The sequence below is a fragment of the Octopus sinensis genome, linkage group LG19, assembly GCF_006345805.1.
Source record: "Octopus sinensis linkage group LG19, ASM634580v1, whole genome shotgun sequence".
Taxonomy (NCBI): Eukaryota; Metazoa; Mollusca; class Cephalopoda; order Octopoda; family Octopodidae; genus Octopus; species Octopus sinensis.
Window position 1 is genome coordinate 30,765,938 of NC_043015.1, and position 25,932 is coordinate 30,791,869.

Below are 25,932 nucleotides of genomic sequence, written 5' to 3' on the forward strand. Positions count from 1 at the left end.
TCGCCGTTCTCTTCGCTATTAAATTTCTACTCCTATACAGCATATATAAAAAAAATATTCAACATTTCAAAACCAGTGCCATTTTTCCTCTCAGCATTTCAAGCAAGCGAACGTGAAAGACGAAGAGACAGACAGCCATATTGAAAAAAATTAGCCAAGAACCTCACAAGTGGTCGGACACGCTGTTGGCGAGTCTGGCTCTTTATTTCCGTTTTATACTACTATAATACCGCTCGTTTGATATCATGTAAGTTGATCTTATCATCTTCTTCAATTTTTAACACTTTGTTACCTTGCAAGCGTGTTATTTTCTTGTTTAAATCTATTTTCGAATCCCGAGTCCGTTCTTCGTTTTTGCAGGGGGAAAAATCAGAACCGAAAAATGAAGGGTTTTAGGCTTTGTTAAAACCTTATACACCTCTATATTTAGCCACACACACACATATATCTTTATATTAGCCATATATATATATATATATATAAGCGGGCGTTAAACGATGATATATGTGTGTGGTGTGTGTATATAGATTTGTGATGAAACTACAGGAGTTGAAAGCGCTCATAATGAAGAAAGAATGCTGTGATATGTAAATAAATATGTATTTTTACAACCATCCAGCCATTCTGAACACCTTTTTTTTTTCTTTCATATGTATTAAATCTGTACATCAACCCCCAATACTTCTAACACACATTATATATACATATATATATATATATAATAATAATAATAATATTAGGGAATAAATCCAAACTTACAGGGAAAAATTAGATTTAGGATTAAATCCAATTTTATAGTATTGTAGACTGGTCCTAAGTTATATGATGTATAAAAACATGTTATATACAAATAAATATCTGTAAATATAAACCATCCCATTTTCTGAGTACCTCATTTCTTCTAATATATATATATATATATATATATATATATATTTATAAGCAGATAAAAATAGGACATAGGAAATACAATTCTGATAGGACATAACACCAAAATTTATAAATGGATTATGTTTTTCACTGTTTGATTTGCCTAATAGTGGTTTTATCTCTAATTCAATATAATATAATATACTTAGGTACATATATATATATTGTTTGTTTGCATGAGTATAAAACAGGTACCTCTGTAAATTGTTAATTTTGTCTCATATAGTTCCAAGTTTTCTGTGATTACATGCGTCTAAGCGAGGACATTCCCAACATGACCACACTGTCTTTTTCGAATTTCCATAAAATTTGACCTTCCTTTTTCCGTGCATAGTAATGTTATTTGAGGGGAATTTAGCTGTTATTTCTAATCGGTCGCGCCATGACGTACGTTTCCCTTCCCCTGTTGTTAATGCTTAAATCCCATATCATCCCTGATTTCGTAGACCTAGTATCAGAAGCGCTCCAGCCATAACCATGCCGTCTATTATTCAGACATGCCATCTTATATCTAATCTAATGTAAGCTCCCATATATATATATACATTGTTTAAGCCTGTTGGGAAATTTGGCTGCCATTTCCAGCACTATGCGATCACTTCTTTTGCTGCCCCTACAATAATATACACTAAATGGTCATTGGATTCAATTGGACAACTATTAGTAAACAAGTATGCACTTATGTATACATTATACACTTATATATTTCGGACTAGTATCGTGCTATATAATCATTATCAGTTTCAAGATGAGAGGAAGGATAGTGTCACTGCGACATTTGATGGCATTATTACAGATTGGTGGTGGTGGCAGTTTCCCCACCCTGACAACTTTTTCCTCATAGCTCTGTTTAAAATGCATGTTTTTTAAATGGCATTTTACCAAAATACGTTTCAGAGAGTGTAGATTGCGTAAAGGTCTTAAAACGCATCTGTAAAAAATTGAAAAATACAAGTTAGAGGAATTGGTAGTTAGAAAAGTCAGGACAGGAAGAACGATCCAAAAAATATTTTCCTAAATTTTATCATGTAATTGTAATTTACAGTCTCGAAAACGTATTTCTGCAAAATATCGTTAAAAACTGTGCATTTTTTCAGGAAAATTAATACGAAACTAAGAGCACCAATCCTGTAATTATGCCCATTTAATAAGCATCGGGGGTCTGTGAAGGGACTTTGCTCAGCCTGTCAGAAATAGCAGTGAAATCTCCCTTCTTTTTATCACACATCCTGCACCATATAAGAAAAATAAAAAGTTACATTTGCTAAATATAGTCCAAGATGCACCACGTCTGGTGACGAGAATCATGGTCTTAAAACGTTTTTAGCTAGATTTTTTTTTCCTTGCAGCATAAGATTCCACAGTTTGAAATTAATGTTACTCTTTTTGTTTATGGACGTTTGTATTCTCTTTGCAATCATGAGTCCCCGTGTTCGATCTCACTGTCCGGTATATTGGACAAGTGCCTTTTACATGTAATTCGGGGTTCCTACAGTGCGCGCTTGCATGCACTACCCCAAGTATTTCCACTTATATGTAGAATAACTCAGCCGTTAATTTCAGGAGCTATCGAACAAAGGGATGTTCATCGTCATCAAACTGGCGAAGGACCTACTGTCGTTACCTTTTGTTGATGCAAGTGTTAACGTGGAGTTAAACCACATCTTGAAATGTAATTAGTTAAACAGACTTTTCTCTGTTAATTAACCTCAAAGTTCTCTGTTTGCCAATAATAATGAAAGTATGAAACGTGAGCTTTGTCGATTTACACGGTATCTCAAAACGTATATTTTGCTTTCGTAGATTTTAACTATATTTTTGACACTGCTTAACCCTTTGTCAATCTAAAGCATTTTCATACGCTTTTAGTAATATAAAGCTTTCCTTTAATTAGTACCGAGTTACTCTGCTAGTTGGAAAAAAAATTGAGAATGTGTATCGTGTATGATTGTATGGGCGACGAAAATGTGTTCTGTGTATCACAATTGATTCACGGGACAAGCAACGGGTTAATTTCTATCACAGACATCTTTATATATAAAAGTAAGGTTGTGTCTGTCTCCTACGATTTAGATTCCTAACTACTCCCACATTTTGCGGTGCAGTGTAACCAAAAGCGGGTATCTTATAGTCGTGATTCATATCGAGCCCTTCTGGGTATTAGCGCGCGTCTACGATGAGTCTACGATTTATAAAAAATTTACCATAATTTTTTTTCCATTTTAATGCATTTTTTGGCTATAACTCTCTAAAAATGCTTATATAGTTATTTCCCTTACAAACCCGAGCAACGCCGGGCGATACTGCTAGTAGAATATATTTCGGGGGCAGAAAGCAGTGTGGCGAGATTATAGCACCACCACAGCAATACATTACTTGCTGGTCTTGTCTTTAAACGAATTAACGAGGAAATGTTCACGTGGTCAGACGACAGCCTGCTAGAAATAATAGCTAAATCTCCTTCATATCACGTGAAGCTTTCTCTAAAGAAGGTAAAAAAAAAGGAACCCTTAGATTGTTTTGCTAGTAGCCTCGAGAAAAGGCTTCCCCCACTGTTTTGAAATGCTGATTGCAAAAAAAATTTTTTAAGATAGCAGCCAAAACAGAAATTATCGCTGTCTTAGACCAATGCAATGATAATAATTTAACGGTCTACTAAATGCGTTTATTGATGCAGGTATTATCTAGTGCAACTGCATATTTAATTTTATGTTGCATGAAATATAAGAGAATCATAAAGACCTGTTTGTAGTGGCCATCATTTTGTCAGAAATAATGGTTATTGTAGATAATGATAAGCTATGCATTATTGATAATGCAGCATTTTTTCCGTGTTCAGGTGTAAAACCAAATGTGATCGGAAATATATATATATAATTATGTAATTCTATTTAAAAGAAAAAGGGCTCACATGGCTGGGATGTAAATGGACCCCCCCCCTTTTTTTTTTTTTACAGAATCCCACGTTTTAGGCTATGGAGAAAGTTGTCCTTACAGAAAATATTTCGCATTGTCTTCCATTTCATGTTCAAGGCACCTGTGTCTACTGCAGCTTTATACTCCGGCTTAGATAACAAAACCGCGATCCAGTGGTATGAGTTTTGTCGAGAAGTGTCTTCAGGGAAGATGCTTCGAGGCAAAGCTCCACTCAGTGGTCCGGGTCATGAAGTAGAAATAGATGAGTTAACTCTTCAAAAGGAAGAGCAATGTAGGGAGGATAGGCCATTAGATGTTGGTTGTCAGGTGTTGTGACACCACTGTGAAAAAAGGATTTTTAAAGCCTGTACTCGACAGAAGCACAGCAACACTGGAAGCTGTGATAATAATGTGTCTCTAGTTAATGGCCTCAAGACAAACAATCTTCTTTTCCCTTCTCTGGCAAATAAATTTGTGGCCTTGGAAGTGTTTTCCTTATTAAAATTAGTAGGCTGATCAGTCTTGTTCTTTTGAATTCAAATCACACAAGGGTCAACTTTTGTTATTCATCCCTCACTGGTCGATAGAACTCTTCCAATGGGTGAATCTTTGCGTTGCTTTTGGCCTGCTAGGAATAACCAAATTCCCTCAAATCACACTCTACTATCTTCAGGGTGATACATTTAGACAATGTTGTACACAGTCAGGAAATAGATGGAATGATCACAACTGGAATGCCTTTGTTTCACTGTTATCCAATATCTGATAGATCTTTTCACTAAATTTTCATAAAGGAAGAAAATTGTCCATAATCCAGTTGTAATATTGTGAATAGCTTGATAAATGGATTAGGACTCCTGTCCTATTCATGTAATATGGATATCATCGAGGATTGTAACAAATTTTAGAATATGTCTTAGATTTAGTCTGAACACTTAAATATCTGTTTACTAGTTCTGAAAACCAGCTGTAAAATCAGTAGTGCATATTCTCTTACTAACACTGTTTGTGCTCATGGGCCCGAAGTGTAAAGTAGTACTGCTGTGTTAGGGGTTCTTGCTGCTGTAAAGTTGAAGACCTATTTGTCTGCAGTCTAGTTCGTTTCTACTTGTTGAAGGAATGGACTCTCCAGAGGCACTGCATGAATTGAGTTTTTAATGGCTGCCTTACAACCCAATAGGTTATCAGATCTCTATTATTAGCCCCTGATGAAATCTAATTTTTGACTGGAGATCGTGGCCATTGCCAGCCTCCCCTGGTACCTGTGCCAGTGGGCACGTAAAAAGCACCATCCGTACGTGGCTGATGCCAGCGCCACCTTGACTGGCTTCAATGCCAGTGGCATGTAAAAAGCACCAACCGATCATGGCCGTTGCCAGCCTCCCCTGGCACGTAAAAAGCACCCACTACACTCATGGAGTGGTTGACGTTAGAAAGGGCATCCAGCTGTAGAAACACTGCTAGATCAGGCTGGAGCCTGGTGCAGCCTCCTGGCTTCCCAGACCCTGGTCGAACTGTCCAACCCATGCTAGCATGGAAAACGGACGTTAAACGATGATGATGATGATGACTATGGTCATAAGTTTTAATTATTTTTAGTTTTCTTAGTGATTTATAATATTGTCATGGCTGGATACATTGTTTAATCAGCTATTTTCCCATCCTTTACATATTCATGTATCGCATGAATCTTGTTCCCCCCTCAACTCACCTGATTTTACATTCTCACACTTTCCATATTAGCACTAATAGACCCACATCATTACAGGCTTGTATGCCTGTTACACATAACAGTTCTCCAACTATTCAGGTTTAAGACTCCTCAGTACCACTTTTATTATGGCCTAATCTCTTAGAGTACACCTGAAGTCACTTGTTTTCCCTCACTCTTAACTAATCTTTATATTCATTAGCTGTTCTTTCACATATTTGTCACTATTTTATCTGGTGATATTCTATTACCAATTGCAAATTTGTAAACAATTACTTTTTTAATTAATTTACATTTTAACTTTTCAGAATTATTTGTGAAGATGGTTGAAAAAGACAGGCCTGGAAAAATATTTGTGGGTGGCCTCAGCCCAGAGGTCGATGAAAAATTGTTAGAAAATCTGTTTGGGAAATACGGCAAGATTATTGAAAGTAAGAATCTTTTTATAACTTGAAATTTTTAACCCTTCATTACCATATTTCTAACCAAATCTGTTGTATAATTTTTGTCTCAAAATGAATATAAATACAGGTTAATTCAACAAAATACAACATTATTTAAATTTTACTTACACATCAGCATAAAAAATAAGCTATTCGCTAATATTCAATGAATATACAACAAAATTTTAATAGAAGAAATGTATAAATTTCTGGACTATCATTTGAACAGGTTTTACCATATAGGTAAAACAGAATGAACTACTGGAAATTGTCTTTGGAGAAAAACTAGGAAATGAAATAGATGCCATTTACTAAGTAAAATAAACTCACATGCACAGAAACACATATAATAATGATTCACAATCCAACTTTAAAATTTGTCACACCTCTTACAGGTAAATAAGAAAAAAAATAGGTAAATTTGAAAAATACATTTATAAATCAAATTGACACAATATTCCTACCATTATATTCACTATATGGTTGTGAGTGCTCAGTCTTTCCCCTGTGAAAAATGTATCACTTAACATAGATGATTGGTGACTAGACAAACTCAGTTGTGAGAATTTGGAAATGAAAGGTGCAAAAACTTAAAAGATCTCTTTGCTGAACATGGATCCAGAGAGATTCTAGGGTGATGCATTTATTGTGACAGAGAAGAGTTTTATAATGTAAAGTTGTTTTACAGAGCACTTTCATACTTGTTGCTCTTAATTAGTAACTTTTGTCATTCAATGCACACTATCAAACCACCTGAAAGGCTTAATTTGTGACTATTATGTTAGATCATAATAGAATATAAAATTTAATTTCAAGTGTTATTGCTGTTTTGCAAAATCTCGACGTATTTTTTGAAGGTTGTGAGTTCTTTCCCTTATAGTACACATTCCTGACATTAGTTGGTTTAGTTTCTGTTACTATTATTACCCAACAAAATGCTACAGCTAATTCAGTTCTTTCTCCTAAATGTGAGTAACCATGTAGCTAGCTCCCCTACAGAAAGAACCTGCTCTACCCCACCCCTTCTCTTGTACCTTAGTCCTCATCTGTTAGCATAAATCCCCTCTCCTCAGGTTTCATAGACTTGCAAGTTGCATGACAATCTCACTGGTACTGGTGGCATTAGGAAAGGTATCCCACCATGGAAACTATACTGAAGCACAATACAGTCCTTAGGCTATGCTTACATGAAACCTAGGTGCTAAATGATAATGAAAATGTTTCTCTCCAATTTTTACTGAGCACAAGGCTTTTTATATTTTAAGGGAACAGGCATTTGATGCAGGATTGAAACCCTAATGCACCAATAGCTTGCCATGAGCTTCACCCTAGATCTCAGCATTTGTGTTATGTCATCATCTTTTAAATTTCCATGTTCCATGGGTTAGACTGTACATTTGCACAAAAAAATGATTTTAAATTTTATAATTTCCTCTGTTAATACACTTAATCACTTGTAACTGCTACATTCCAGAGCTATCTCACTTGATTCATACTATTTCTTCTTCCAGTTCTAATTATTCGAGATAAAGAAAGTCGTCAATCTCGAGGCTATGCTTTTGTCACTTTTGAAAATCCATTGGATGCAGAAGATGCAGTCAAAGCTGTTGATGGCATGGTAGGTACTTTTTTTTTTCTTTGGTTGATAATGTAGTTCACATCTCATTATGATTTTACAGTCACTTCATTTCCTCCTTTTATAGAGCTTGTGGTGTATTTTGGAGTAATATAGTGAAAAAGTAGCAGTGGGATTTGGACTTAGAATTTACATAGGGGTAACAAAACATGTCAAAGCATTCAATGTGGCAATTCCGTTTCCACTTATCTACTTTAGTGCTAGTAATAATGATGAACTAATATTTTCTAGTATAAAAAATAACTTCTTACTGCTACAAAAAACTGTCCAGTCGTTATTGTATTGACTATAGTCAATGTATGATACAGTATGACCAAATTTTCCATGCTGTAAAATAAGTTTTGTGGTTGGTATAGTTCACTTTTGTCAGTTGTGAAATCTGCTATATACCATTTCATTAGATTGTAGTGCCGTGCTCAAATCCTATGTGGAACAATTGTTGGTAAAGAGTGTCTTTAACTGCTTAATAACTAAAATAATTTTCTATGATCTTCTGGTTGTGAAAGTGGGTGGGGTTGGGTGCTGAACATTTGGGGTTTAATATCTTACTACTTTCATTTGTTAGTTTTAAAGTTAACCTTTTTTTTTACTTTTTTCTTTTGTAGGAATTGAAAGGCCGTGAAATTCATTGTGAACAAGCAATTCTTCCTCAAGCTCTGGAGAGAAATAGGCGTGGACCACCACCATCAAGGGGTTCTCGTGGAAGACCATCTTTACTTCTGAGAACTGCTAGAGAAAAGCTGTCAAAAGCCAGAAGAGGTGGTTTTGCAGGGAAGCCCATTCGTGGAAGGCCTATCGGAAGGTACATATATATATCATGACCTCAAACTACCAGATCATTTATAGGATATTTGATTTAAGAATATTGTAAAGCAACCAACTAGCAGTCTTTGTAGTAATTGTTTAGGCTCACTGCACTGTTTAAATGCCACTGAGGTCAGCTTTACTTTTAAGTCTTGTGCTGGCATTGATTCTTGGCAGAAACTAGTGAGACCTAGAGAGAGATAGACTCTAAAAAAAGTGCTCAAGACATGCCATATGTCATGACTGCCCTCCTACAAAGTATTAAGGAAGGATAGGAAAATATTGGATTTATAAGCCCTAAAATTCACTGCATAATTGCCCACTGGCTACTAACCCCAAGATTCTAGGTTCGATTCTAAGCAGTCATCATCATAATTTAACATCCGTTTTCCATGCTAGCATGGGTTGGACGGTTCGACTGGGATCTTGGAAGTTAGGAGGCTGCACCAGGCACCAGTCTGATCTGGCAATGTTTCTACAGCCGGATGCCCTTCCTAACGCCAACCACTCCGAGAGTGTAGTGGGTGCTTTTTACGTGCCACTGTCACAGTGACCTGAATAACAATAACAACATTGAAAAGTACCTTAGGAAATTTCGAAATTCCCCAAGACACCTGATGACGGCTGGAGGGTATATCGGCCAAAATGTGTTAACAAGCAAGATGACAAATATCCATCAAATGTAAATAATGTACATAATTCCTCATCTCTTACATACAGAACTGTATACATTATTAGGTGTCTACCTAATTCTCAGGCTCATTTTGCAACTATGGTGATAGCCAGGGATGTAACTCAGTAACACCTGGTTTAATATTATTTCATTTTATTTGTATGCTTAACTTTCATGAGTGACTTTATACCTTTCCACCAAAAATGTTCATATTCTGTTGGGTTAGCAGTTGTGATGCTCTAAAACTAGTCTATCAATTTGAGGTTAACCTATCCATTCAGCTTCTGTCATTCCTTCACACAATGTATCTAAAACCAAATTATGAAAATTGTACCTTGTAATTTTTCATAGTTAACTTTTTATTTTTTAAACAATCCTGTCATTTTAGTTATGATGTTTTCAGTTCATTCCGAGGAGGCCCTCCAGGAAGATTGCGTCCATCAGGGAGAGGTGGACCTCCAGGGCATTTCTCACCACCCTCTTTAAGAGGAAGAGGCCCACCTTCACCACCAATTGTAAGCTCTCGAAGTATGTTTAGGGATTCTTCTCGGGGGCCACCAATATCATCACGTGGTCCTCGTGATCTCTCTCCTCGCAGTGGGCCACCAAGAAGAGGCATACCTAGAAGTATGGATTCACCTCCCAGAAGATCCAGCTTTGGTAGGTGTTGCTTTTTTTTTTCCCCTCTTTTCTTGATGCTGTTTTAATAGTAGTTTTCTTAAAAATTGTTGGTTCTTGTTTTCAAAAAAACTTGATATTTCTGCCAGCTTTTATCTAATGAGTTACAGTTTTTTGTTGTTGTGAAGATGATAAACTAACTAGATGCCTTCTTGCAATGTTTAGTTTAATTCTTCTGTAATTGCTAATGGATTCAACTGACTAGATTTCTAAGTCTGTGGAATTTTAAAAATAAATATTATCAGAAAATAAGTGCTAAATCAATGAAGTTAAAGTGGTACACTACAGACTATATGGTCATCAGTTCAGTTAGATGTGTTGTGCCCCTTGGGCAAGCATGTAATTCTGCATACCACATTTGACCCCTGCTAAAAAAGTGTAGCAAAATGGTTACTCCAACAGAAAATAATCGTTCTCTTACTAACCTGATAATATGGAATTATAACTGACATTTATTATTAGATTGCAAGAATAGTTTTAAATCTATTTAAGACAATTTACTGTGACATGCTTAGCTGCCTAAGAGTTCTTCAATTAGATTGTGTATATATTTTCTTTCAAATCCATTTGGATAAAACATCTTTGGAGTTTGAAAGAAAGAAAGAAAGAAATGGATTTATTTTTATAAAGAAAATTTATTGCTGTATTTTATACAAGCCAAAGTAGTTGGGATTTGTTTAGTACCAACATAACTTTGTAAGCTACTTAATGTGATACTGAAATATCATACCAAAGATTTTCTACTGTTGTACAAAATCTTACCAACAATACTTGTAGGACTTACTCATAGATCACCATCTAACTCTTTTCCACAAACTTCTCACCCACCTACTACCTCTCTCTCTCACTCACTCACTCACACGCACACACGTCTTACATCTCCTAAGCTTGTCTACATTTTGGTGTTATGGTGATAAAAATCTGAAGCAATGATTTTCCAATATTTTGAATTACTTCTAAAAAAATTTCTATATTTCTATTAGTATTAAACATAATATTTTAGCATGGACTCAGTTCGAGAAATTGATTTCCTGTTGTATCAGTTATCAATCCTTTAGACCAGTGCTTGGAGTACACTTATATTCTTTTCAGAATTCAGCAGTACACCTGAACTAAAAATATAACTAAAAGTATAAGAGAAAATATCATATTCAGGTTACACTGTGGCACACCTAGCATTGTCTCATGGCATACCAGTTCCAGAGCACTGCTGTTAGACAGCAACAGCTAGTGGAGGTGCAATGGCCCAATGGTTAGGGCAGCGAACTCACAGTTGGAGGATCGCGGTTTCGATTCCCAGACCGGGTGTTGTGTGTGTTTATTGAGCGAAAACACCTAAAGCTCCACGGGGCTCCAGCAGGTGGCGACCCCTGTTGTACTCTTTCGCTCCAACTTTCTCTCACTCTTTTTTCCTGTTTCTTGTCCCCGACTTCCTATGCAACTGCTGAGCCTGGATGCGCATTCATCCATCCGTTGATGCTCTCGGTGTCAAGGGTTGACCTGCTTTCTCTTCTGCGGGTCTTATGAATAGCAAAGGACCATGTCTCAGACTTCTCCCATCTTGCGAGCTCTGGGACGAAGACCGTTCGCTCAACAGCTCAGTAGTGGGCTGCTCTCTCTATATCATTCTTCACTGTAAAAGCATTTGCTCTGCTTGTATATTAATTACCTCTATGGAGATGAGAATATATTTTATGAAGCTTAATTTATCTTTAGTCTATTCTAATAAACTTAGGCTAACTCATTCATTGAAGGTAAATTTTCTTTTTGACTATTTTTCATTTTTTTTTTCCCTTCTTTAAATGGAAATTTTTCTTCATAAAGATTTATTTTTGTCCTATCAAGAACTTAATATATATATATATTGTAGTTAAATATCTCTTAATTGCTTCAGTTTTACATTACTTTTAATATACAGTATATATGTCTTATGTGTTCTTGTTTTCTGTTTCTTTTTATTTTAACTTTTACTATATAACATGAATTATGAAGAAATTACCTAATGACAGATTTCTCTTCTCTTAACATCCTGTAATCCAGTATACTTAATTTATTGGTACATCTGTGACCAAATAATGTTGTGTACCTCTGATTTTTAACTTCAAATTGTTCTGGTTTGCTAGTTTAATTTTTGCTGTTATTAACTGGTTTCCACGTAGTAATTAGTTGTGCAGATGTATATATAATTAACTGTGAAGTAACTGTTGTAACATGTTCTTGGATGTATATATATATTTATACATACATATCTATAATAAATTGCTATGTTAATCGGGCATCGGTTTTACGGGTGCTTTAAAATTCCCTTTCCTGTATTCTACTTTGGGTATCCCCTCTTCCTCTCTTTACAGATGATGACTACAATTCCCCACCTTATTGGGAAAAGTCAGGTAAACATCAATTTTTCCGAAGAATTAGGGTGAAACGGGGAAATAGACTTTACTATATAAATGTATTTTTCACCCCCCCCCCCCCCTTTTTGCTTTTATTTATGGGGTTGTGTTTTTTTGTGTGGGTGGGTGATTTTTTTTTATTTTAACCGGTTGCATTTTACTAATATACAAATTCAGGTTTAAAATTAGAAAGGTCTTACAAATCTTCAATTAGATTCTTAAAATCCTTCAATTCAAATATCTGGGCTTATCTTTTATAATTAGTTTGGGGTAATTTTTCTTCTTTGTTTGTCTTTGTTTGTTCTTCCATTTATGACAAATATTATATATATATATATATATATATATAGGAAATGTTTTCTGTTTCAGCTCTTTCTATAAAACTGAGGCTTCACTAACCTTTTCATCATTAAAATATTTAGAAACTAAGTTATGATTTTCATGTAGTATGCCTTCAGTTATTAATCTTATTTTCTGAAGAATCTAAACAAACCAATTTTTCATGACTTCTCTGAAGTTTGCTTTGCACCACTTGGTACCAGGTTCAGTCTCCCTGTGTGCTGTACCATGGGCAAGTATTTTCTAGTATAACCTCAAGCCAAGAGTGAGTTGGGTAGACAGAAATTAAAACGAACCCCTTTGTGTGTGTTTCTTTGTCTTGTCTTCATGCATTACATCTTTGTCTTGTAACGGAATTCATCCAGGAGCGATTAAGCCAGCTCCTATTGAGATCATGGCAGTTTTAAAGGATGATCAGTCCATGAAAACCGTTTCTGTCTGTATTTGTAAACCACTATACACAACCGGTTGCAGATTATCCTTGTATTATGCCTTCTTGCTGCGAGAAGCTGCCAGATTCCAGAACAGATGCTGTCTGGAATTCAACATTGCTCTCCAGTTAGCCTGGTTGCAGCCCTAGCACTGCTGGTGTCAGACCTGTCCACCTTAGGTGGCATCACTTATTCAACATTCCTACCATAATGAGGTCTAGGATTGGACTTTGAGGAAATCCTACAAATGGTTTCATTTGTTTACAAGCTTCGTGAAAAAAAACATCCTGGCTGGAAAGAATGTCACCTGACTCAGTAACAGGTGAGGATTGGCAACAAAATAAAAACTAATAGAAAATTTGCTTTTGTGAATTTCATCTGACTATACAAGCATAAAGGCATATATGATTTTTCATTTATAAATGTCTGTCTGTGCACAGACTGGGCTACAGGTAACTAAGCCCAAGGGAGATTCAGGACTACAGGTTTTTGGACTGTAGAAGCTACTTAGGTGACCAATTTAATTCCTGATTTATTAAATCTGTATTCTAAATGAAGATTACTGAAATGTTTTATATAAAGAATAAAGCTTATCTTTATAAATATTCATAATTATATATATATAGATAGATTTATTTATTACATTATAGTTTCTTTCTCTTAATAAGCATAGTAAATCTAATCTAATGAGGGACTGTAATAAATAGTGTGAAGGGAGGTGACTATTGTTTACATCATAAGATGGCTCTCTTTTTACATGTCACACTAATAATCTCAAATTTAGGGCTCTGTGTGTGTTAACTGAAATTCTGTCAAAATTGCTGTTGAATTTCCAATAGTTGCTAAAGGACGACAAACTCAAACACTTCGCCTATATTAAATGCTTTTTTTTTTTTTTTTTCTTTTTTCCTGCAGTTTCTCTAGTCATCCTTAAAGCTGATATTTCAAAATTTACTTTTAACGTCTGCATGATATTAGATATTAACGACATTTATTACATTTGCATATTTCAGTTTGTCTCTGTGCAGTATGTAGATAGATAAATTACTATCTGCTAAGCTCTAATAATGACTGTATTCGATTTAATTGCATGCTGTAACTTGAGTATTATTTAGATTTAAAGTATTAAATTAATTACAAAATTGTTACAAATGTACAATAGGAATTAACTCTGTGTGTGTGTCTAGATCTTTTTACTGATCTTTGTCTAGGCATTTCTGTTGTTTTGTATGTCTATGCAGCTATTTGTCTATTGTAGGCCGAAGTGACCGATTGTCTATGGGTGTACCTGAAAGAGGACCCCTTCGCAGCAGAGATTTTCATCCTGCACCATCTCCACCTAGAGAGATGAGGCGAGAATACAGAAGTGAAAGGTACGTTTTTTTTCTTTTCTATGCAAATGTGATTATAAATTGTCTATTCCACATTTTTCTGTAGTGTATATAATGGGGGAAAATGGATTTTATTTGTGGTACCTGGGCCAAATATTAAACTCTGAAGCTCAAGCTTGAGGGTTTGGGTAGCGTGGTTATTCCCACTGCCTCCACCAGCACTACTACTACTCTCAAATATATTCTGATTCAAGGTTACAATACTTGTCAGAGGCCCTAATATTGAGTCAAGTAGCCAGATGTGGTACTTTGTCTATGATATTCAGAACTTAGTGGGTTGATCTTAGACATGTCACAGAGGCCCACTAATGTGTGAACAAGCCCTGTAATGTGAACCAATCATTACCTTTGCTTCAGAATTGAAAAGGCCCTGTGTCTCAAGAACAGATTCGAGAGTAGCAGAATAAACTGAAGGTAACCGGGCAGGAAGCAATGGGAAATCACTGCTGTGTCTTTCCCAAGAGAAGTCATGAATCATCAGACTTTATTATAGAAGCCCACGATTGCTGATGCCTGTAGTCATTGCGTATGAGTTGGGATAGAGGAGTGGAAACCCTTGGGTTCTGAAAGTGTTTTTGTAGAAATGAAATGTGTATGTTACTGAAGTGCAAACTGTGGAAAGACGTAATTAACACAGTGACATGAAATGGAGGATTGTCTACTCTACACTCTGCCTGTTTAAAAATTGAGAATTGTTTCATGATGGAATACATTCAATTATTAATGAGTTAAAAACTGTTTAGGACAAGATTTCTTTTATTATATAAATTAGAAAATACTTTTCTTTTGTTTCAGGGAATTCCGAGAATTTAGCCCTAGGGATTTTGATCGTCCTTCATTCCGTGAAAAGATATCTTCAAGGTAAGCTAGTTTTTATACATATTATAATTAATAGTGCTCTTTATAATTATGTCTGCTTTTTCCTGTTTACTGAGCTTGGATTTTAAATATTTGCATGTTTTAAGAATGGTGTTCTCTACCAATGATGGCGCTCTGAGAACTGCAGACAGAGGGTAAGTTCCCTGACTAATCTCTACAACACTTTTTGAATTTTTTGTCATTTTAATTCTCCACTAAAACCTTCAGTAATGAATAAATTAATCATCAGAAATATATTTCCTAACAGTTAGGCTTTAAAAATAAGGAAAAAATTTAAATTACAATAAAGGTGTGTGTGTGTTTATATCTGTGTCAATTACTTGGTACTTAAATAAGGCTTGTGATCAGTAGTAGTGCTAGGTGTTTATTGAAGTCACTAGATATTTCACCTATGTATTCTAGTATGGTATGCGTGTCTATATATATATATATATATATATATATATATATATATAGTTAATCCAAACAAGAAAGCACAAAAAAAACAACAATGCGAGGACATGGAACAAATATAGTATTATTGGACGCTCAGGAAAGGAGGGTTTAACGTTTTGAGCGGAGCTCTTCGTCGGAAAGATCCAGAGAAGGGGAGACAACTTAGCATTTCTGCCAGAGATACTGATAGGGTAAGCACCAGACTTTTTTTTTTTTTTTTTTTAATGAGTAGGGTCACTTGGCAAAACCACAGTCCAGTGCATGTGTGAGCAACATTTTTAGAGAAAAACTGGCAGCTCCCCATGTATGCAAATCTTCCTTCTCCATGTCATAAAAGTTTATCCAGAGAAGGTTGCTCACTTTTACCTGTATAGCTTGGCACCGGTATTCTATCTAGTGTTGCTTTCATAGAGCCAGGGTAGATACTATTAAGGAACCTTGCTCAATCTGTTGCTAACGGTTTTGCCAAAGCACCACTCTGGATTGTGGCTTCATATATTGACCTTAAAAGGATGGAAAAATTTACTTTGGCAGGAGCTGAACTTAGTGAGCAAATCTTGTGAGGCATTCTAACCAATGCCCTGATGATTGCTAAAGTATCAAGTTGAATGAACTATCAGCTGTAGGTGGTGATATAGTATTTGAATATTTGAGTCCAAGACTGAATAACGGCATTAATATCAGGTACATTTTGCATTGATTTGATCACCTGTCCAAATTATACATTGATCTCAATATCTTCTTAGAGACAGTAACTTGAAAGCTGGTTGAAACTTCTTTGTAATAAATGTCAATAACATTGATTTAGCAAAAGTTGTTGAAACTTAAATGATAGTGGGGTCTCAGCTGATAGATGTAAGTTTTATTGATAAGAGGGAAAGAGACTTGGTGAGGTGGGGTGATCCTCATCACTCATCAACCCAGAAAATGTTTAGAGTTTTGCTCTAAACAAACTTATCTGGTTTGCAAAATGTGTGTTTTAAGTTAACATGCTGACTAAATGTGGATTTCACAACTTATTTTGGGCCTTTAAGCAAAGTTGGGGGGTGTTACACAAAAAAATGTTAATTTTTTTCTCATAAAACTAGATTCACAAGCCACAGCTGGAAGTGAAGGTGTCTTCCAGTTGTACATGAAACAATTTCCGTATTTAAGTCCAATAATTGCTGAAAAGAAAAAGTTATGAAATTATTTTCTTGTTTGTTTGAATAGAGAATATATATCGTCTGATCGGGATTTGGGTTCTTCACGTTCAAGCCGAGATTACATTTCTCCAAGGTATGATGACCTGGACAGAGAGTATTCCAGTCGGAATTTTGTATCCAGAGAACACACATCTTCCACTAGTCGTGGTAGTCGATCATATGGTTCCAGCAGGTATTGTCTACTTTATTTAATGTAATACTTGAACGTTTTTCCATTTTGTTATTGTTCTTGTACAAAACTGTTTTTCCTTTCCGCAATGTGAGCTACACAATAAGTTTCGCGCTTGGTCAGTTTGTACCTTGCTCTGCTACCAATTAAGAGTTTTCACTATCATTGAGAGGATATGAATTATGACATCCCAATGGCCTCAAATTGGTCCAATACCTTATGAGTGGAATGGAAAATGTATTCTGGTTAAAATTACTATACAGAGTATTTCTTGGACAGCAAGTGGCACAGTCCTTGTCATTCTCTCACTGTCAATAATACAGTAAGCCTAGGACCACTAGAAATTGAGATCTCTAAGTCAATTTTGGAAAACCGTTGGTCCTGATATTAAGAACCATCATCAATAATTTTTTATTTACTAATATATAAGTGCTGGTAATACGTAAGAGAACCATCCGAACGTGGCCGTTGCCAGCGCCACCCCGACTGGCCTCGTGCCGGTGGTACGTAAGAGAACCATCCGAACGTGGCCGTTGCCAGCGCCACCCCGACTGGCCTCGTGCCGGTGGTACGTAAGAGAACCATCCGAACGTGGCCGTTGCCAGCGCCACCCCGACTGGCCTCGTGCCGGTGGTACGTAAGAGAACCATCCGAACGTGGCCGTTGCCAGCGCCACCCCGACTGGCCTCGTGCTGGTGGTACGTAAGAGAACCATCTGAATGTGGCCGTTGCCAGCGCCACCCCGACTGGCCTCGTGCCGGTGGTACGTAAGAGAACCATCCGAACGTGGCCGTTGCCAGCGCCACCCCGACTGGCCTCGTGCCGGTGGTACGTAAAAAGCACCATCCGAACGTGGCCGTTGCCAGCCTCGTCTGGCACCTGTGCCGGTGGCATGTAAAAATCATCTGCTACACTCACGGAGTGGTTGGCGTTAGGAAGGGCATCCAGCTGTAGAAACATTGCCAGATCAGACTGGGCCTGGTGCAGCCTTCTGGCTTCCCAGACCCCAGCTGAACCGTCTAACCCATGCTAGCATGGAAAGCGGACGCTAAACGATGATATAACTCCCTTATTCTCTTTGTAAATACTATTTGATGTCTTCTTTGCTGTTGAATGTTATTGTATTATAAATTCTGTTCTCTCAGGGAATCTGGTCGTAGTTTCTCTAGCCATAACTATGACAGAGGTGTAGATCTTTCTCCTCGTGAGTACGACTCCTACAGAAGTTATGGTAAGTTGGATAATTTTTCTAAAATGCAAAATTCAGCTGAAGTTTGTTCATTTAACTAAATCGTGTATGTGTATGCAGGTATCAGTGAAGCGCATGAGTCTTGGATGAGTTTAGAGGACTGCTTAACGTTTCCTAATTGAATTTTTATTGTGAGTGTTGACTTCACAAGAAATTAGTACAAGATATTTCGATAGTTTTAAAATAGGTTCTCTGATAATAAAAAAGAAAAAATGTTAAAACTAGCTTAAAAATAGAAGCCAGTCATTCGGTGTTACAACCTTGTAGTTTTACAAACATTGGAAGACCTTCAACCTTAAGTTCTCAGCACCTCTAATTTGTAATTTTGAACTTTAATACAAGTTACTTGACTATTAGTCCTCTAATGTAAATACTGATTTACTAATTTTGGGGACATTTTTGGACTGCTGATTGCAACTGTTTTTTCATATTTTGACTTGTATTACTCAGTTTCAAAATTATTAACTACTGACTTGTGTAAAATTTAGTGAACATTATTTCACTTGAAAATGTCAGCACAACTAAGCCAGACATTAGTTCAGCTGCTCATTATTTAAGCGAGTCTTCAATATTGATATATAGTTTTTTTTTCACTCTGCAAATTTTCTTGGTGTTTAATGTCATCCCACGTATCTTGATAATTACTAGAAACTTTATTGAAAGCTAGGCTGGTCAGTGTTAGTCATGTGTTTAATAGTTGCTGGCACATTGAGTACCATGTTTTGCACTATTTGAGCACTATTTTTATATCTAGGGCTCACATAACTGATGCAGTACAGAAATGTGAAAATCAATTATCTTCACAACCAGCTTTTGCTGATTTGTGACAAATTTGTCACAATGTCAATTAGGCATTTTTTTTTTTTTTGCTGAATATTCACATCATTTGTAGACCACTAATACACATGGATCATTTGTATATCCAATATTAATCCTATGTTGGTTTACCATTTCTCTAATTATGATGATACTCTGTCATTTTTTATTAAAATAACTATAGGCTTTACTAAACATAACCTATCTGTATGTAGAGGATAATGTACCGATATGAAGAGTCAAATCTTTTATTGATTTGTCTTTGAAAAATAAAATTAGTTTTTCAGTTTATCTGACCATTAGTTTCAACTTGGTACCTTTATAACTATTGCCAAATTAGTTTAACTCACTAATTACAGTATATTGGTAAAATGTAAATGTCTGACAGTAGGGAATGATTTCTCAGTATAATGATGATGCAGCAGTTAATATGTTGTGTATATAAGAAAGGCTTCACTAATTTATGGATGAAAAAGTGTTGTGTTTGAAAGCATCTGAGATGATTTGTGATTTACTAATATTCCTTTATGTTCAGTTTTCTACTAATTTCTGTTGTAATTTTTAATTTTTAAATCACAAAGTAAAACAAAACAAAAAAAAGAGCAAGAGAAAAGCAAGTTGCTCAAACGCTTCCATCTCCATATTAGTTCCATTGGCTGTTTGTTTTATTTAATTCATTGTAGTGACTTACAAAGTTTGCTTCGTTGGCTTTTGTTTTAAATGATTCTATATCTTAACTTTGTTTCTGGCATTGATCAAACTAAACTGGCTTGATTCTCAATGTACCTTGTCAGAAATTGATAAACAAAAAAAGAAAGAAAGAAATTCCTGAAAAAATTCCTAACTTCAACTACATTCAATTGTGTGAATGTTTCAATGAAATCTTCAACTTAATCCCATCATCCTTGCTTTCAATGTTATGAACCACTGTACAGGCAATCAAATACAGCTAGTATAACATTCTATCGTTATCGAATTTGGACACAAGAAACAGTTTCTGCAGCCTAAAAAATATCTGAGCCCAAGCAGATAGTTTCAGCATTGTGCAATCTAACTAGAAATACTAGAAATTTGTGGTAACTTATTTCAAACTGCAGGTGCCATACTTATAGAGTTAGAAGTATACATATGTCTGTTCTTGGAAAAATGTTGAATCAATTAAAAAGGGAAAAAAAGCAACAAAACTTACGCCACTTATCAAAAGTGTTTTGAACCAGCTGAACTGAATAACTTTAAAAAGAGGCAAAATAATCACCAGAAATTGAAAATCTACAAAACGAATTGAATGGATCATGAAAATATTTTTAACTAACAAATCACTCGTTGGAATTCTGAAAACTAAATGGCCCTTTGTTCATTGGAACGTTACTTGAGGGGTGGGTGGTGTTTTTTTAGATTTGGGGGTTTATTGGGGTTTTCCTTGGACAATGATGATGGAAGATTTGTTTTTTGTTTCAACTGTGTTCTACAATTTTAATTAGTTCTTGTTAAAGCATTGTTTTCTCCTACATGTGAAATGTTAGATTATTCTGTCTTGTTAATATTCTCTTCTTGTTTGCATTTAAACAAAATGTTATTTTATTTCCAAACTGTTACATGCAATACTTTAAAAGCAACCTCTACTAGTTGCATGGTGATATTTGTAAATTCTAGGCCCTCGTGACACTCCGAATCCAAACAGAGGACCTCCATCGCGCAGTTACTCTTCCTATGGACCTTCTTCCAGTACACATCGCAGTTATATATCTAGCAGCTCACGAGGAGGGCCATCTTCATCCTGTGGCCCACCGCCAAGCATGTCCTCAAGGGGCCCAGCCCCGCCTATCTCTTCTAGAGGACCACCACTCTCCTCCAGAGGGCCGCCGCCTATGTCATCTCGTGGTCCACCTATGTCTCGCAGAGGCTCCATTGGCAGTGATCAACGTGGAGAATACAGTCGAGAAGTCTATCCTTCTGGAAGCCGCCGCCCTGCTCCTCAGGACTCTAGGGGTCCCTCAGCCAAACGTCCGAGAGGTGCAGATGGACCATCAAGAAGTGGACCGCCATTCAGGCGCTAATTTTCTTTTTTCAACCACTTATAGTCACTAGAATATTTTAGTTTATTAAATATCTTTAACTTGATATTTTCTTTTCTTTTTGAGAAAACAAAATTTTTACAGTCCTTCTACAGTTTCCTCATGCTACACCACTATTCATTGTCTGAAACTAGTTGACTTTAGAACTACTACCACTTGATTTACCTCCTTTGTGAATTCTATCAACCTCCTGTAATCAAACATCAACTGATGATGCCATTCTGACTATCCATTACAACATATAGTTCACGTGTCCCATTTATACAACTGATTGGTATTTATTTGAACGATCAATGACTTTACCACCTGATTGGACTGAAGTTTACTTCAAATCCCCAACTTAACTCCATTACCTGAAGCAAAGGACGACCATACAACCTGAATGCATTTTAAACAAGTTCCCTGAGCCAATATTTAACCATCTGTGCTAATCATCGGAAATTTTTAGACCAAATGGCATAACATTAACTTACAATTGGACATTGGTATAAAATCTCTCATCAACACCTGAACATTAAATACCTCTGCTGTTTTGTCATCAACTTTCACTCCATTGTCATTCAATGTTTCTTATTTTTATTACAAAATTATTCAAATGTTTGTAAGCCTTCTTAATTTTTTTGTGTAACCTATTTTCATGCAAGTAAAACAATTGAAATGAAGACTACAAATTCTTAAATGGGATTGGTTTGAAATAAATTAAACCACCAAATTGTAATTCAAATAAACTTGCTTTACCTTTTGTTTAATTAGCTCCATTCTAAGCTAAATGATGTACCTTAAAACGATCTGCAGTGGGTTTCTGATCTCTAACTCAAATTCCCTATTACAATACAAAATAGCTTAAGAAAATTTACTAGCCCAATTTTTTTTTGTAAGTCATCTTTGCTAAATTATTTTACCATTTGAGTAGTATTAAGAATTCAATTTCCACTGGCAGTGTAATTTGTAATACATTATATTATTTTAAGCAGCATTTTGCCAGCCGTGATTTAAAAAAAGTAACGTTGGTCCTCCAGTGTGTTCATTTTAATTAATGGCTATGAAGGAAAAAAAAAACCACCTAAATCTCTCCAACTGCTAATTAAAAAATTTTCTTGAAGAAACTCCCACAACTTGACAATGAAAGTTCTTCAAAAAAAAAACATTCTTTGCTTACATTTACTGTAAACAAATGACCAACCCTTAAGGAATCTGACAAGTATATATACAAAAACTCCACTGGGCATTGTGTTTAATGTCACGTCTAAATTTCTCTCCACAAAGAACAACAAGTCCTTGTATTTCAATAAAATCCTGCTCAACAGTTGTAAACTTATTTTGTTACTCTTGATTCCTTGAGATGACTGGAATATGTGAAAAAGGAAGCTGGCCAAAGTTGGTTAATCTGCAGACATTGAATTTGGTTTCTAGTTGTAAATACTCGTTTTCTATTTTAAATATGTTAAAGTAAACTTTAACCTTATTGGATCTGATCGTCATCATCTCTGGTGTCTTCAACGTTGACAAAACCCTCTCCCAGTGAATTCATATATTCAGCAACTTAACAGCGTTGTGGAAAAAAATTATGCAAACTGGAGCTTTGCAAATCCAAACCCGTCATATAACCTGTGTCTGGAGAAAATTTTGCTTAAAACTTGTCGATTTATAGTTATGGAAGAAGTATTGTGTCTCACGTGGCCAAGAAAAACTTAGTTTTCTCAGTATGGGTCTATTTTTTTATTTATATATAACTTTAACTGCAGTCCATGCGTATCACTTTTCGAAATCAGTGACAGTGGTAACTTTACATCGTTTTATTAATTACCTGGGTTTCACCTAAAACCAACCGAGAAACATGCGTTTGGGTCAAAAGAAGTCTATTCAGAATGATTACCTGTTCAACATTTTTTTTAAAGCAATCCAAGTTTTTAATACAGAATAATAATGAAACAAAGAAGGTTTAGTCTCTACACCCACACAATATTTATGATTTAAATATCTGCAAAGCAAAATCTGGCTCTCCCTCTCGCTCGTTCAAGCTGGTCCCACTTATTTCAATGATGCAATTTCAGTCAAGTCAAGATTGAGAAATGAGTTTTAGTATTCATTTTATTAACGATAATGATAATCCTTTCACTCTACTAGAGGCAGAAGACCTGAAATTTGGTGGGGAGGGGACTAGACGATTACATTGACCCCAGTGCGAAACTGGTACTTAATTTATCAACCCTGAAAAGATGGAAGGCAAAGTCAGCCTCGGCGGAATTTGAACAAAGAACGTAAAGATGGATGAAATGCCACTAAGCATTTTGCCTGGCGTAATAATAATAATAGAACAACAGTTGCTGTTTGCTGTCAGTGAATAAAAGGTAACTAAGGAATTTAAAGTGCCCATCTGGCAAGATTTCTAATTTGGCCAACATAGATGTCAGAATATCTTAACTAACTTCAATACATGGTTCACCATGGTTAAATGGTAAATTTAAGAAAGAGTTTCTGAATGGTTTTTATCTCTTCATACTAGGTTTTGCTGATGCTTAGTCAGACCAGATTTGTGATCTTAATGTTAATAATTTTTTTTGAACTCTTTTAACAAATCTACCAGAAAATTATATTCTTATTTGCTACATTGTTTGTAACATTTTTGCCAAACACCTGAGCATATATAAAACTGAAGTATTGAACCAGAAAAAACCTATCTTAAAACAAATTCTTAAATTGCCAAAAACTGTCGAAGGAAAATTTTTAAAACAAGATGAAAATCAAAGTATATCACTTGGGTAGGTATACAAAGGTTGCAGAAATACTGAAAGTTGAACCACCACTTGCACATGCTGATATGGTATCAAAAGAATGGTAGGTACACAGTTTCCGTCTTGCTGGTCTGCTTGGGGCTTCATTGATTTCTTCCTGTGGCAGTGTTACCAAAGTGCTGTTGTAATAAGATGAGTGGAAGCTGATCTGTATTTTCGAAAATTTAAGCTAGTTTCCTGCTAAAAGCAGGCAAAAATAAATCAGATGTTTGCTGTCTTAAAACTCTGAGTATTGTAAAGATTCACTATCAGTTATGCAAGCTCCTGTCTTTGCACTCATCTCATTCACCTCAGCTCCTGGTTGTAAACTATTTCACCTCCCTACTTTTCAAAAACGTTTGAAAGCAAATAACAAAGCATCAGGAATTTAAACAAAGGAACCAACATAAGGAATTCTTTGGAATGAAAGGATCAAATTATAATTGTCTACTGAAAATGTCACTGAATCAACACAGGATGGATTAGAGTGAATTATCTTCTGGTAAGTATAGTCAAGAAGACTGCTCCAGCTGGTGTTCGTTAAAACAAAAGTTCAAGTGAAATATGGCTAATCATTGCTCATTTCAGGTGGCAGCTAATCAATATTTCAACTAATTAGAAACAAAGTCTCTTTCCAAACAATATCTAAATTAGACTACATGAATTCATCAAATTCTACCTCTGGATCTCTCTAATTCATGTCTATCAGTCTATATCGTCCGCAAGGCCTCTAAGTACAGCAGTTAACTTTTCAAATCTCCACATTCATCCATAACAATGTACAGATTTGTCTCTTAATTCGGATTATGTCTATATTTCAGGCCATTCAATGGAAGTAGTCTGTCTCTGCCTACCATGGTGTTTTTGGTTAACATTCTGCTACTACAACTACTACCACTCATGGCCTCTTTCTGCTCTTCTCTGTTGCAACATCCCGACTTAGTTGTGGTCTCTGCTGTTTTAACATTTTCCAGTTCTGGAAACTGGGGATGCTGCCTGTTCATTCTCTTCTTAGAATGTTGGCTGTGAACTTTGCCAGCTTTGTCAGTGTAACCCCAAAAGTCAGGCCAGTTCATTTAGCTGGTTCAGTCTCTTAGACTAACCCATCTCCACCTGGTTCTACTCCATTGTGGATGATTAAAGCCTTACTAAATGACTGTTGGGTGAGTACTAGGCCTTTATGGCTTATCTATTACAAAATTCAGCAATGGGCTGCTATACGAAGGTAGGTCTTTCATGTATATACTTTTCTCTGAGTTTAGCTATTTCAGACGTTTCCTATTCCAGCAGACAAACGAAGGTAGTATATCTCTCTTTCTTCTACAGTTTCTTTTTTACTTTCAGGAATTCACATTTTTGTGTATTGTGATTTTATTTTGTAAATAATAAATATTTTATGAGCATTTTTTGAGTTGTATCATTCTTGATTTAACACCAGGTTATTCATTAATATCCAGTTATTTGATATGGTAGAGACAACGGCTAGATCTTCTTCAAATTACATCCTATGAGCTTAAGACCATCATCATCGTTTAACGTCCGCTTTCCATGTTACCATGGGTTGCACGGTTCGAATGCTAGTGAGGAAAGGACAGAATGGTCATGGTTAGAACTTTGATCATGGCTAGCTTGGAATTAACAATAATTGACAGTTGTGAAGGTGTGTGTATGACTCAGTGATTAGAGCGTTGGGCTTGCAATCATGAAGTATTGAGTTCAATTCTTGTGTTAAGACGCTTTATTTCATGTTGTTCCGGTTCGTTCAGATGTAGAAATGAGCTACAGCATCACAGGTGCCAAGCTGTATTTTGCCTTTCCCTTGTTCAACATCAGTGGCGTGGAGAGAGGAGACTGGTATGCATGGGCAACTGCTGGTCTTCCATAAACAACGTTGCCCAACTTGTGCCTTGGAGAGGAACTTTCTACATGCTCTCCCATGGTCATTTACGACCAAAAGGGGTCTTTACCCTAATTTACTCTCTCTA

At 35.9% G+C, this 25,932-nt stretch overlaps 1 protein-coding gene and 1 long non-coding RNA gene across 5 annotated transcripts; both read left to right on the top strand.

Annotated features, from left to right (window-relative positions):
- LOC115221980 (RNA-binding motif protein, X chromosome) lies at nucleotides 1-25,141 on the top strand. 4 transcript variants are annotated; one of them, XM_036511260.1, is made up of 12 exons: nucleotides 1-247; nucleotides 5,866-5,988; nucleotides 7,512-7,618; nucleotides 8,242-8,438; nucleotides 9,502-9,773; nucleotides 12,143-12,181; nucleotides 14,213-14,327; nucleotides 15,141-15,206; nucleotides 15,311-15,358; nucleotides 16,872-17,036; nucleotides 18,179-18,264; nucleotides 24,769-25,141. In XM_036511260.1, the coding sequence occupies exons 2-12, from the start codon at nucleotides 5,880-5,882 to the stop codon at nucleotides 24,888-24,890; spliced, it is 1,326 nt and encodes a 441-aa protein (XP_036367153.1). In that variant the 5' UTR covers nucleotides 1-247; nucleotides 5,866-5,879; the 3' UTR covers nucleotides 24,891-25,141. The 4 variants fall into 4 exon arrangements, with proteins under 4 accessions (XP_036367153.1, XP_029647938.1, XP_029647940.1 ...); XM_029792078.2 differs by lacking the exon at nucleotides 24,769-25,141 and adding an exon at nucleotides 20,752-22,487 and having other exon boundaries at nucleotides 15-247; XM_029792079.2 differs by lacking the exon at nucleotides 24,769-25,141 and adding an exon at nucleotides 20,752-22,487 and having other exon boundaries at nucleotides 19-247; nucleotides 9,517-9,773.
- On the top strand, nucleotides 15,365-16,702 carry LOC118767163. The gene is made up of 2 exons (XR_005003066.1): nucleotides 15,365-15,630; nucleotides 16,034-16,702. It is a non-coding gene; the product is annotated as an uncharacterized LOC118767163 (long non-coding RNA).
- Nucleotides 25,142-25,932: the final 791 nt, after the last annotated feature.